This window comes from Haemaphysalis longicornis, unplaced genomic scaffold, assembly GCF_048455015.1.
Source record: "Haemaphysalis longicornis isolate Haplotype H1 unplaced genomic scaffold, Haemaphysalis longicornis Haplotype H1 scaffold_5, whole genome shotgun sequence".
Taxonomy (NCBI): domain Eukaryota; kingdom Metazoa; phylum Arthropoda; class Arachnida; order Ixodida; family Ixodidae; genus Haemaphysalis; species Haemaphysalis longicornis.
The window spans coordinates 192287460-192301877 of NW_027526385.1; the positions used below are offsets into that span (position 1 = coordinate 192287460).

At 42.7% G+C, this 14418-nt stretch overlaps 1 protein-coding gene across 1 annotated transcript in view; it reads left to right on the forward strand.

Annotated features, from left to right (window-relative positions):
* The window catches only part of LOC144138911 (uncharacterized), an 85045-nt gene that overhangs the window by 48179 nt on the left and 22448 nt on the right, over positions 1–14418 (forward strand). The window contains exons 8-11 of the mRNA XM_077671429.1: positions 545–630; positions 1978–2052; positions 5911–6220; positions 13612–13905. Coding sequence (XP_077527555.1) covers positions 545–630; positions 1978–2052; positions 5911–6220; positions 13612–13905 — 765 coding nt within the window. The remainder of the gene's footprint in view (positions 1–544; positions 631–1977; positions 2053–5910; positions 6221–13611; positions 13906–14418) is intronic.

Below are 14418 nucleotides of genomic sequence, written 5' to 3' on the forward strand. Positions count from 1 at the left end.
GAACCCAGAAAGAAAAGCCAGCAATTTATAAGGCTGCTCATGCCCAAAGGAACAATTTGGTATGTTCTTGTTAGAAAATCCGTAACTCTCGAATGTTGAAATACACAAAAAATAGAATATTTGCGTCAGCACACCCAAGCATGCATGATTTTGTTATTTCGCATTGTTAGGTCAGAAAATCAGCCTCGTATAATTCCTATTCAAAATAAATCTAATCAAAAAGTTGTACGTCGTATAATATGTAAAAACATAAATTTTTCATTGATTTTGGAGGAGTGATTGCCCCCTGTGTTTTCTCGTGCCGGTACGATGGTTTCTGGATCATATTTTTAGTATTGCCACGTCTTTGACATCATTTTTTCTCTCAGGTGCATTTTGAAAGTCGGCTAGTAATATTTCGGGCTATATATTCACATGTTTATTCACAATTTTAGGGTAATCTCATACTAAGAAAACAGAAACTGTGCCAATTAACTGATAAAGGAACAAATAAATTATGACAATAATTCAAGTTTTTGCTATTTTATTTTCTTGTTTTGTCCAGCACCCACAAATTTCACAGCTCAAATTGCGGACCCAACCAGGGCTCTGCTTCGATGGGACGCCCCTGGCCAGGCAGAGCGATACGAGGTTCGTATACTTTACGGCGTATCTATTTACGCTCACATTATCCCTGTAATGCAGAGCGTAAAATTGTAGCGGCATTGTGAAACCCACACTGCGGTTATAAATGAACCATGGCTTGCGTACAGGGCGGAAAACAAAGAAAACAAACGCACGAAGACCGCGTCCAGTTCTCCCTTTCGCCCAAACTTGATTTGATGCTGTGTGTAGATTTTGTAAATAGCTATTCTACGTATCTAAAGCCAGTTTACCACACGGTTTTATTCACAAATAACTATGAAAAGAAACCTGGTCTTACCCAAAGGACTACGTTATAACTGTGAAAAAAGGCATTTCCGCTATCAAACAGCCATCTTGTTTGAAGCGCCGTCTGTTCCAAAATCTGACGCCCTCAGAAAAAGTATCTTATATCTAATCAAGTAGCATCACCTTCCTTAGAAAATTAACAGTTTTTATCCCGCCGAAAGGCCGGTCGGTGTCGCTCAGGTCGTCTTTCAAGCCACTCTAAATTGTTTAAAGTTTGTTCGAGAGCGATTGCAGTACAAAACGTACCAGCGATAATGCAATAATTACCAGTGAAACCATGTTCTATGAATATGCTACTGAAACATCACCACCCCAAAAAAATACAACTTTACCAGTCATTCTTATGCGGCAAGCCGCTTGATTTTTCACATTGTTGATACGCTACGCAACGACCATTAGTTGGCAAGCGCCGTTTTCGCAGGGCACCCAAAAGGAGTCGTAACGCTGGCGTCGTAAAGCTTCTCGTGCAAGCGTTACGTTGTGTTATTACTCAAAGCTACGATTTGTGGAACCCAGAACTGTTTTTATGCCGAGTGTTCATTTTGACGAAATTCATTTTTCAATACCGAGGGTCGATGATTAGAGCAGTCGGGGTCTTCGACGAACCAAATGAAGAGAAAGATGAGAATTCACAGACATCTGTTCGCGCTTTCGGTTGCTAAACGTGTCACTCAAGAGAGCGTGCCAGATTTTTGACGGTTTTCTTTCTACCCAAAAAAAAGAGCCAGCTGTTCGCCATGTCCAAAGCTTATTGGCGAAATTCTCCCTGCAGTGTCGGATGTCCATCAAACTCCGTCAAATGCGAAAGTTATTTTGGTGTTTGGCACTTACAAAGGGGTGTGGTTCGGCAGCCATCGCAGAAACGTTTTACGTCTTCTATCGTGGGCGAATACAGCTACATTTTTTAAATAGATTGGTATGAAATATGGTGTCACCGCTCAGGCACGATGTCAACAAAAATGTTGGATATATCTGAAATGTGAATGCACCTTTAAAAGACGGTCACCGTAACCAATCTCACCAATGCCAATAACACAAACGTTTCAGGTCACTGTACGCTTGCGAAAGATCACCCATGAAGAAGATTCCGAAGCAGAATTGTATTTGCGTGATGATTTTTCGGTAAGTATATTTTGTCCACTTTAAACACGCATAGCTGATGTCGAGCAGAGCAGATGCTTTTTTCTTTTTATGATGGTAAGGATGCGGACATTTTTGTTCTGCAATTGCAAAAAGTGAGGTCCAGAATTAACATGCAATATTTAGCACGAGTCAAACCACTGCGTGAAGTTCAACTCTATAATAGTCAAAGAGGGCCACAGGCCAGAAAAGCAAAATACTTTATAGTTTTAAACTCTGCACATAAACTTCTGCTAGAACAAGAATCGTCGAGGTCAGTTGGGAAATAAAGAAGTTGGTGAGCTATCAAAACGCACGATCTATTTTCAGGACAAGCAGACGTCCGGGTGGATGTTGTTATAAATATTTAAAACTTTCACTCCCATTAACGCCGTGTCAACATTCGCAGACCCGCCTTTTCGGTGGATTTTCTGACGTTTCCTGTCTCATATCGTCTTTTTCCCTCGAGTTTTCGGTACTGTCCTAATAATATGGTTCCATTCCTCTTTTCGAATTTAACTTTCCCTTTGGCGTCGTATTTAAACGCCGTCTATATTGTGTACTCCCCAATTTCACTGCTCATACACTCTTATAAAAAGAGGGAGCGTTATGGATGCGCAATTGCTACTTCTTAGAATTCCTCCCCTGAACGTGCGATGGCTTTAGATTGGGCTCTCATTGTGTGACCAGATTAGGCAAAAAATTGTTAAGCTACTATGTAGAATAGAAGAGAAATGTGCTTATCAATAAAATTACTTTTGCATTGCTCAATTTTACCAAACATTTAAGGTTTGAAATCACCGTACTCCAACTAAAGGGGTGTTGGCTTCTCGTGTTTTTAAAGCACCTATTTTCGTTTTTTCACGTAGAATTTGGTGACATCTTACTATATCTGTGGTAGGCTTCCCCCGAACCTAAATTTGCTATTATCCAACGTGTGAAGTCCGTCGCGCTGCTTGCGGGTGCAACGCAAAGAACGCCAGTGCCTATTGGGGGCAGCGTTGGAGCGCCCGCTATTTGAGAACATTCGTCTCCTCCGAACGCCAGGTGATTTTTTTTTCCACCTCCGCTGATGCGCCGCCACTTGCTTCCGAACTGACTTGAGCGATTGTGAGCACAGCGGCTGCGGGAACTGCAACTAGCGCGACTGAACTGAAGTGGCAAAGCTCAGTTTGCGTAACCATGCTTAGGTGGGTAGCCGCAGTTTCGTGTGCCGTGTAACGTAGCAAACTGCGGGGTTTTCTGTAACCGTGGTTCGCTTAACCGTGGTTTACTGCGCCCGAGTAACTAGGGTATTATGGGTAGTCGACCGGGGAAAGTCCGTCCAGCCGTTTGTAGCGGCAAGAAAGCCTCCTGAAATGAATTGTTCCCCTAACGATTGCATGCTGATGCAGTTGCAGTGGTCAGGGGAAGTATAAGATAAAGCAAGCGACTAGGTGAGACGGAAAGCTACCTTCTCTTCGAGCGTCGAAAAACAACGCGCTCACGCCGAAGGCAACAACCACGACGCACCACGATAACCTTGACCTCCGATCTGCTTTCCGTCGCTACCTCAAGAGGGCGCCACACCGCAGCGAAAAAGGCAGATTCCAAATGTTTCGAAACACCTATTTTCTCAACCTGAGAACCAGTATGCTTGAAATATGCTTTCGCTTTGAAATTTTTTATAGATTTGACCAGAGCGAAGCGTCTTTGAAAGAATTTTATATACTGCGAATCTACGTACCTACGGTAATCGAGCCACCCTTACGCAACTGTAACCCTGTGAAGACAAAAGAAAGATATGCCGCCCAAAAGCAAGGAGACACCTAAGACACCGCTGTCAATCAAATCACTGATGAGCCAACGTTATCTACAGCAGTGTTGTTTGGTGGGGGGGCGTTCGGAAGGAAATACCAAGAAAATACCGAGCGCACGTGAGCGAGCGCCTTGTGACGAACACTCGCCGTCATCCTGGCTTGCGCGCCGGCTTCAACCAGTTTAGAATCTCGAAAAAAATACAAAACAGGACCGAGTGCCCGTAGGCACGCGCCTGGTGAGGACCGTATGGCCTCGTTCATATCGAAATATTAGAACCCTCTGTCGAAAGTTTGTAATTGATTTCTCGCGTTCTCTGCGCCTCGCCAGTTAACGTGCGTTCGCGCTTGAAGTGCGAAGCACAGTAAAGCTCGCACTCCAAACACATATTTCTTGAAGCGGGGTTCAGCATGTCCTCATGCCTGATTATTTGTTCAAATAAGCTAGGCCCAGATGAGGTGTCTGGGGCCCACAGCCGGCGTTGTATCTCTTATCCTCGCCTTGTAAGTAATGTAAGGCATCACTCATCACCTGCCACGTCTCGGGTTTCCTTCATCCTAGCCTATCCTACAAATAATAGCTTATTATTTTTAATATTTACGCTGCTAATAAAAATGTAACGGCTATGTTGTAATAAAGCTAATAAAGGTTTAAATAACAAGATGACACATCATGTGCCCACTTCCCTTATTCTACAAAATACCAACTTGCCGGAAGCTGTATGAAGTGGCAGTCACAGACAGCGTTTTTTTCTCCATGAACCCCTGTTGCCGACCGCGCAAGGAGCAACTTCATTGCCCTCTGTAATCTCTTTTGTCCACACTTTGTATAATGCAGCGCGAGGGTCGTTTGCGGAAACGTGCTCATTCTGTAAGTTTCGGGTTTCAGTTTCATTTATATTTGCCTATATTCTGTTTTATCTGCAAAAAACTCAATTAAAGGTTTTCCCTTGTGTCGGCTGTCAGTTGAGGCTATTGCAGCGCCAAGATGTTGGTAAAGGTCCGATTTAGGTTCTGTCAGTTTAAATAAAATTTCAGTTGCGAGTCAGTGCCGTGGTTTCTTCATTTCCTTCCAATGTCTATTTTAAGATTCTGCTACTTGAAGATCTTGAACAGGGCTAGTGTACTTAACTCATATAAACTAGGCACTGAAGACGATTACCAACCTTAGAAAGCTGGTTTTTTTAATGTGGTAATACCGAGAGTGATACATCCATCGCGTGTGTCATCCCTCCTTTCCTGTCTTTACACCATAAGCTAACACATTTTTCTAAAGGACGAGACTTTGTGGGCGTATTTGTTAATATATAGACTCTCAAGATGAAATAACTCCACCTTAACCATTTGTCACGTATTGTGTAGTGCGAAAGGTCTGCGTCAACCACAAGAAATCGGTGACCATGCGCTGAAACCAATCACTGTTTTCTAAGAATCTATAAGGACAGTTTATTGACATGTGAACGCGTAAAAAAGTCTCGAAATTGTGGTGCTCATCCTCCGGTGGCGGTACGTTAAGCGACAACGCAGATTAACTCAAAGCAGCGTAAATACGGAGATGCAGACAATTTTCCCGGTTCTTCACAAAATGTAAATACTTATATTCTGACCTATTTTTTGCGGCGTTATTCCACCACAGCAGAAATTTTTAAAACAATAGAAGATGGAACGGCTTACCTCGCATGGTTGTGAGCCACGCTGTTTTTTACTAAAGGTTTGTTTACTGAAAAGTTTATTATATCCCAATTTGATCACAGAGTACGAGCCTCTTTTTGTTTTATCATTTCCCGAATGTTCTAAACGACCTCCACAAATTTCTTGCCCCACGAAGTATTTTTATGCTTCACAATTTATTTGTGTAAGCCAGCAACGATTCCTTCATTGCATTTTACATAGTTGATAGTCTAATAACTTGTCCAACTTGACATAAAGAATTTCAGTTGACAGATCTTTAACCAAGGAATATCAGCAGTTTATTTACCATCTTAGGGTCGACATATTAGGGCTTCCGGAGGAACGTATTGTGAAATATATGGTTAATTGTGTTCCATTTTTGGTGCTTTTGCAGGCCCTGTCTACTATAAGAAATGGGAGCGGAGGTTCTAGTTTTCCCCAAGAGCATGAAGATGTAATTTTAGACAACACCACTGAAACAACGCGGCTTGACAAGCACCCCTACTCACAGATTGCCAAAGGGAACGCGGGCAGTGACATCCTCAACACCACCATTGTTGTGGATGGCAGCTCCTCGACATCATCTTACAGCCTTCCTGTGTTTGGCTTGAGGACCCAGCGCGCCTATTCAGTTCACCTCCGTGCATGCGCGGCCAACGCCTGCAGCCAGGACCAGTCTACGCTCTTGAGAACACCACCGTCAAGTGAGAGCAATTGTAAAATAACAGTGATCACTACCTAACGTTTTTTAGCGTTGTTTTTGTGTGCATGCCGAAAGAAGGCGTTGCAAACCTTGTACTAAAGACAGTGTTCACTGCAAATATTTGTGTACACACCTTTTGTAGCATGTGTACAAAGCATGTAGTCACAGCGTGGACCGTCAGTTGTCATTTGTGTCATGCAATAGGAGAGGTTAAAAACATGCCTGGCACACCGTACGTCCATTGGCATGCTGTGTGTCAAACCTCCCAATGGTCCCCTTTGCACAATAAAGCACACTAAAAAGCTACATTTGCAAGGTTGTCATGTCCACGTAAAAACCCCACACCACTCAGGTACAATAAGAAAAGAATTATTATTGTCGGCCGCGGGACTTCGTTAAAAGAAGTTGAAGTTGCTAATTTTGTGGGCAGTAAATGTAGCCTGGTTGGTTTCTGCTTGAGAAGTTTCTCCGCGCTTTTAAATGGTGGTTAAAGTACAAACACCAATGCTGAAAAATGGCTGCGGCTTATCTGTTCCAGTCCCAGTTTCGCATGTGAGAGCAGACGAAGCACACGTTGCCAAACGAACGGTATGGCTAGATGAACGTTCCATGTTGCGAGCTCTGATTATCATCGTTTAGTCGGTTTCCAAAGCAGTCGCCGATGTGGAATGCGAAACGTTCATTGCCACCTCTAAAGGTCGCCGCTCTTGTTATTCTGCGTCCTTCTTGGAGTGCTTAGCTCGGCGAAGTTTTTGTTCTTAACAAGTTTCATCTTCCCGCTGTGCGCGCTCCTACTCGCCTTTCACTTTTATCTCAATTTTGACGCAAGCGTCCTACTTGAAGTTGGTACGCCGCAGCAGGCGGCTGTCAGTGCAGCGGGGGAGAACTGGACAGGCAACTTTGTTTCATCGTCAACCGTTGGCGAGGACGTCTTGACGCCTCAACCATTTGTCGTCACATGATGCGCCTCTTTCAGACCGGGGAGGCCGTCGCTCCTCCGAGTTCTACAAATTGTCGTCAACTGTGGCTATTCGCCCTCGCAACTCGCGAAACTCCGTGGACTAGGCCAATATTGATTTCACAAGAAAATTGTCGCTCTATCAGGTACACAAAGGCCATTGCACAAGGCACAACCTAATTAGGAATAAAACATCTACAGTGTAAATGTTTTGTATTGATATGGCGCTTACAATGACTGCTAGAGCAGTCATTGCAAACGCCATATCAATACAGCCATATAATCCCTCCGTAGACCCCCCCCCCCCCCCCCATGGCAGTTTTGGGGACATTTTGCTACTTCAGCATTAAGTTGCACTGTTGCAACAATGCTTATGAAAAAAAGTAATGTGATTGAAAAAACACAGGCGCCCCGCTGCTCTTGGACCGCCAATATTAGGCCTGATAACCGTGGAAGAAGATTTCCTATGGACAGTATCGTCTCATCGACGGTGCTTTCACACCCGATTTAGACCAGAGAGATTTCATCAGCATTCGTTCTAGGTGCTTTCTTGTGGTGTAAAACCGAGCGAGCAGACGAATATTAGCAGTGAAGCCCACACATGAATATTTGTTTCTCGATTGAAGCGTATTCGTTTTTCGGGCGGTCTGAATCCTACTGGTCGAATCGTCCCCGCGTGCTACACATCGGATTGCACAGGAAGCCAAACAAGACGTGCAGTTTCGGTTTCCATCATGCTATTACTTCACCAGCAGCTAGCGGCACTAACTTCAACGCATGTGTTTTGTTTTTAGTATTTGTTCACTTACAACTATATTGGGAAATATCCCCCCCCCAACATCAAATTCAAGTAGAATTATATTTTGCGACGAAAGCACCTACACGTAATTTCAATGCCTTTTACGCGAGTTTTGGCCTAACATCGCACCCTTCATACCTAACTTACCAGCAGGTGTCTAAATTTAGCTAGGAAACACCAGCATTTAGGCAAGGCTACCTTTGATCTTAATGAAATTCAAAAGGCGCTGTTCGCGAAAAATACGGGAGACAACTCGTCAATAAACGTGCTTTTCCTCATAAAACAGTCCAAAGATCCACCCAGAAGGTCAGACGGGAGTCAGCGTTATTCCTTGTTGCATGGAACTGGAGAGCCTGACATTTGTCATGATGAATGCCTCCACCTTGCGCTATACACCATTATCCCTCCTGAATGCGAAGGCCAAGAGAGTGCTGCCGTGCTCCTTGGTTGCGAAAGCACTGGCGTCATTGTATTTGTCTTTGAATATAGCACAGCAGCTTTGCCCTCTTCCAACCTGGACACTAGGACGCGGGAAGCAGAATATTTCGGTTTTTTGGGACCCACTTTACTTCCTGTGAAAAATGGCACAACTGCCCGACTAAGACAATAAAAAATCACGATTTTCGCCTTATTACCCATCCTAGAAAGAGTCACCCCATGTTTTGCTTGGCTCTCTCCTACCTCTGTTTCATTAATGTATGCATCAGATTTCCTTACTCACGGCAGCACGGAGCTTTTTAATGCTCTATTAGCTCGCGGAAAAAACGGTTGCAACGCCACTACTATTTGTTTATTCAATCATACCCTCTTTCTCAATCGTTCACACATGAAAACACGTTTTTATTCTACTCACTGACCCCACTGACACAACGGATGGCAGTTTGCAAATAAGGAAAACACAAGTAGCACCTTGAACTACCCAAACACTGACAACTTTGTTGGAACACTGCTCAACGAATAGGCTTTTTGGAATGGTTTGTTTTTAACAGAATTTACTGATAACACCGTCGTGTACGCTCTGCGGTCATCGCAGCCGCGGGCCTTGTTCTTTGGCCAACCCTGTTCGCGCTTTACCTCACTCATGGTACTTTATTCCCGCCCATCAGTTGTCTGTGGCATATCCAACCACATATCAAAGCCATTATTGTCTCTGGGATGCCCCTTACGTGCGGACGCCCTGTGCCACCTGCCTCAAGCCTGCACCTATGTTTCGTAGCAGCTCTAATTTCATCGCATTCTAGAAACCAATATAAGCGCCAACCTGGAGAACTCAGTTCTACTCTGGCTGAGTGTTAGCAAGCTCTAGAGCAATGGTACCGGCTGTTATAAAGTGGGCAGTTTGTAGCTCTAGCGGAGGATTTTTCCTGTTCATATCAATATTTTGGAGTCTTCCGGGTAGGCAAAAATTTCCTTACATGCTCATATGTGTTGTCTGTGGCCAAAGATTTCGCCTATTCTGGGAATCAAAGTAACACTTTGGGTGGAGCTATTTCTATGTAGGATGGTTCCCTCCTTTTCAGCGACGGGTTATCTGACAACGTGAAATGAAGTTCCCGCGGTCCCATGTACGCCGAAAACGTGTTTGCGAAAACCAATACGAACAAGAAAAAAAATTTTGAGAGGACCTAAAATTAAGGGCATATAGTGTGGCTGCGTCATGTCACTAAAACATAGCACGCCCGAAGATTGCGAAGGCGGGAAAAACAGGTCAAGCAACGACGGTGGCCAGTAGCAGCTGGCGGTGCGAACGAAGCAGCATCGACGTTACAATGAGGAACACCTACCGCAACCTAATCCGAAATTGTAGGTCACATGTGGCGCTTACTTCCGAGGAGCAGTCCGGTTACGACCAGGAACATCGCGAGAAGAAAACATGCACCATGTACTGCAAACGACTTTATTGAACCACAAAGACTAGCGCAAGCGTAACCACCGGCAGCACATTACAGCTCCGTGGTTAACCATCTCTGCGTAATGCTTAGGAACAGTTTATCATTATTAAACAAAGGTTGGGAAGTGATGTGCGCAACATTTATTTGCTCTCTACCAATCAGGTATTTCCGGATTTCGCAATTTTCTGTACGCATGCGGCGTTTTGAAGCTGCATACAAGGCGGCTGGGGGCACCTTGGACACTAACTGCGCAGAAAAATGGAATACTCCAGAAGGTTTGAGTGACCATTTAAAGCGCTTGTTACTGGCTGAAGTAGTGAACAAAAACATAGAACGGCATTAAAAAACTGTACGCAATAAAACTTATATCTTCATGAAGCGAGTAGTGAACCACGATTACGCGTTTTTTAATTAGTGGCGAAATTTATGTATGTTGTTTGTTTTCTGTGTTTGAATGGTACCTTCGGATCAGGATTCGTCATTAGCTTGTTTCCTCCGTGGCCGATTAAACGTATTGGTTTTGCGTCCTCATCACCCTATATCCTTGGTGCCTTATTTCCTGTAGCGCATGTACCGTACGTGCGGGTGGGCGTCATTGTTTGTATTTAATTGATATTAAATGATTTCCCCTAACTGCCTCACAATAACCACTCCCTCGGGTGCCATTGTTCCAAAATGTAGATTGTATAAACGATTGTAATTTACTGGCCGAATCCGGAACCTCATGCACGTTTTAGATACAAGTTTGCAGGATTCGTGACATCTTTATCGTTCCTTAATAACAGCGAAACATTGCCAGTGTTCCAGAGGGGAGCGCAAACATTCACACTGTCACCCAGGAATTCAATTACGAAGGACAAACAATTAAAGATATGTTTGTCGTCTTTTACCTTCCCGTCTCTCGCGCAATGGAGTGCGGGTTGCAGAGACCTGATTATGGTAAATGGCGAATACTCTGAAGAAAGCTGCTAATTATCAGTAACTTTAGCATCTGACAATGACAAAAAAAACAGTTTGAAAAGGTGGATAAAATTGCAGCTTCGAAACCAGTTGCCCTTGAAACTTGTATCCAATGCTGTTGTGATTATTCGTATTTCCGCTATAAATACAGGATTTTTAGGGAAGACAAACATCAGCTTCTGAAATTGGGGCACACTTCTAACAAACGTTTTTTCCCGAAATAGATCTGATGTTAATGAAGCGCAAGAAGTCTTGCAAATATGTTTGAAGTTTGAAGTATTTATTGAAACGCAAAAAGGTAGAAGTACTATGTACCCAGGGACCCATTAACGTTGTTAATCGGCTTAAAATGGTCTCTAGGACTTCACCTGCGCAGGGTACAATAATCCCGCTTTGAGCGAACAAAGCGCATTCGGTTTATTTGCGCATGCAGAAAATTACACAACCGAATGGATTATAGTTATAATTTAAAAAAAAAACGTCATATTCTTTGAGGGGCACATATCAGTGTTGCTCACCTTACATTTCTGTGTGCCCATTAGTTTATATTTCAATACATGTGCCAAATCACTCTTCAGAAATAGTGGACATGACTTTCTTGAACTTCTGTGCAGTGTTGCCCTTCCAGAATATCATGTAGTTGTTACAAGGCTTCTGAAGTTGCCAAACAACAAGTGACACTATGTCCCTCTTATGTGTAAATACACAATATGGTAAATATATAACTCCAAAAGCATAAAAAAACGCAATTACATGCTACTAAGATAGCTGAGCCATTCTATCCATTCGAAAGTAAACTGTAGTGTGAGGTAAACTTCGTAGGCGGCGATACAAACAGTCTGATTAGAAAAAAAGGCTCTGCCTTTGGAGTGAGCCTTTGGGAGTTATAACCAACTTTGTCACGAATGAAAGCCTACGTCTGTTTTCGCACTTTCACAACAATGTGAACTTAATTGCGAACCACCATTCCAATCATAATACGAAAAATTACAAGTTTATATAACTCTCAGTTTAGCATTTATTCGCCAGTATATTCGCGTTCAGAACATCTTTAGCTTTTAGCAGGTGATATTGAAAAGGCTTCGATTAATCATTTGTTCTTGTCACTCTTCCTTTCTTTAATGACTGCTAGGTATGATCTGTAATCATTACCCTTGCGATAATTCCTACGTGCTCCCTACGTGCTCCCTGTAATAAATAAATAAATACATAAATAAATAAGAATAAAATAATTACTAAAATAAATAAATAAATAAATCTACTATACCGCGGCACGTATGAAGAGCTGATTTCTTGAGACGTCTTTCAAACGTACTCAACACTGAGAGGGATAAAGGGATGAATCAGCATACATACATACACACATACATATACACATTCGTACATACATACATACATACACACACACATACATCCATAAATACATACATACATACATACATGCATGCATGCATACATACATACATACATACATACATACATACATACATACATACATACATACATACATACATACACACACACACATACACACATACATACATACATACATACATACATACATACATACATACATACATACATACATACATACATACATACATACATACATACATACATACATACATACATACATATATACATACATACATACATACATACATACAGCGAATCAGAAAATGGGAAAATGAGGGGCTCCGAGAAATAACACAGAAAATAAGGGTTGGCAGTCAAGAAAACCTCGGAAAGCAAAGGGGAGGTTGTGGTGGATCCTAGAAAGATGAATAATTTTTTTTATTCGAAAAGAAAGTGGTGAAAAAATGCCCGCCGGGTGGCATTTTTTCACCACTTTCTTTTCGAATAAAAAAAATTCTTCATCTCTTTCTATGACCCACCACAACCTCCCCTTTGCTTTCCGAGGTTTTCTTCACTGCCAACCCTTATTTTCTGTACATACATACATACATACATGTATACATACATGCCCCTGTACGACGTATTGGCTTAAGTGGCCAAAGACAACCTGCGATGTGGCTTGTTTCAGTGAGTGATTAAATAATCTTAGGAGTCTACAATGCCGCAATGCCATGTCCTTGAAGGCGGTAATTTGTACACTACAAAACCAAACCATCCTTAGAGTCACAGTGTGTACATTTCAAACGATGATTGGTTTTAAGATGCAGATACGTTTTTGATAACCTGGAAGTACGAATTGAAAGTGCCGCCTTAGTCCAACACGACAAACTGTCCAAGCTGTTCGCACAGGAATATTTTCTTTAAATGAACGTTGCTCTCTCCTCGGCGATGAATGCGCTCTACCAAGGTCGGCTAATATTTGAGCCTTTCGCGAACGTTAGGCTTGTATAGTGTCTCTTGTTCTTTTCTTCTGGAAAGCGAGAAATAAAAGTTTGATCAAGCAATCGCGGGTCTGAACCAAGACTTCAAGGGCTTGTATTCGTGTCATTTTGCGTTTTTTATGCTATCAATTCTCAGACATGCAGCCCCGTAACTGGTTCGTTTACTGGGGCCACGAAAGAAAGTATTTCACTATTACGACATTATTTAAAGGAACATAACAGTTCTTTTCCAGTTTGTAAGCGCTTACAGCATTTAATTGATATTTTCCGCCTGTGCCTGGGGTTAATGTTATACAGATACTCTGTAATATTGCTGTATTGCTCTGTGTATTGCTTTTTGAAATATTGCTCTGTATTGCAATATATTGCAATATTTCTCTGTATTGCTTTTTAAGACTGATAAAGTTCTGTTTTTTTGTTTTGCAGCCATTCCAGCGCCGATCATAACAAATATTTTTTCTAACACCTCCAATTCTATCAGCCTGGAATGGAGCTCTCTGAACCCGCAAGTAATGCTAAACGCTGACCTTGAGTTTCAAGTACGGGTGTACAAGGACAACTTTTTTCAACTGATTCAAACGACACAATCTGCAATCACAATCAGCAACCTCGGTTCGAGCACAGAGTACACAGTTGAGGTACGAGCTTCCTTATTGGTGGCGCCGGAAAGGAGGAAATACAGCAAACCGGCCAAAACAGTTATAACCACTCGGCCACTTGGTAAGCATAACATTGTATTATCGTGCGTTTATGTGTTTGTTTCTCAAACGTGTGTTTTTGCTGCGGTTTTTCACAGGCAGAGGTGTGAGGGTGAATTTCACACATGCACACGGCTACACTCGCAGTAAAATGTTATCTGTGTGTGTTCAACTGGTCGGTATCCCAAGACTTGAGCGATAGCGCAAAGTCGGTATTATCATAGTCGTCATCGTCATCGTCTCCGTCATCACCAGCCTATCTACGCCCACTGCCGGGCTATAATCTCTAATTATTACGGCCCTGTGCTTACTGCTACTAATTTATCCCAGCAAACTTCTTGATCTCAGCATTCCATCTAACTTTCTGCCGCCCTTTGCAACGCTTGCCTTCCCTAGGGATCCACTCTGTTACCCCTAATGACAAACGGTTATCTTCGCTTCGCATTACATGCCCTGCCTACGTCCATTTATTATTTCTAAAATCTACTAAAATGTCCTTAACACGCGTTTATTCTCTGACCCACTCCGCTCTCTT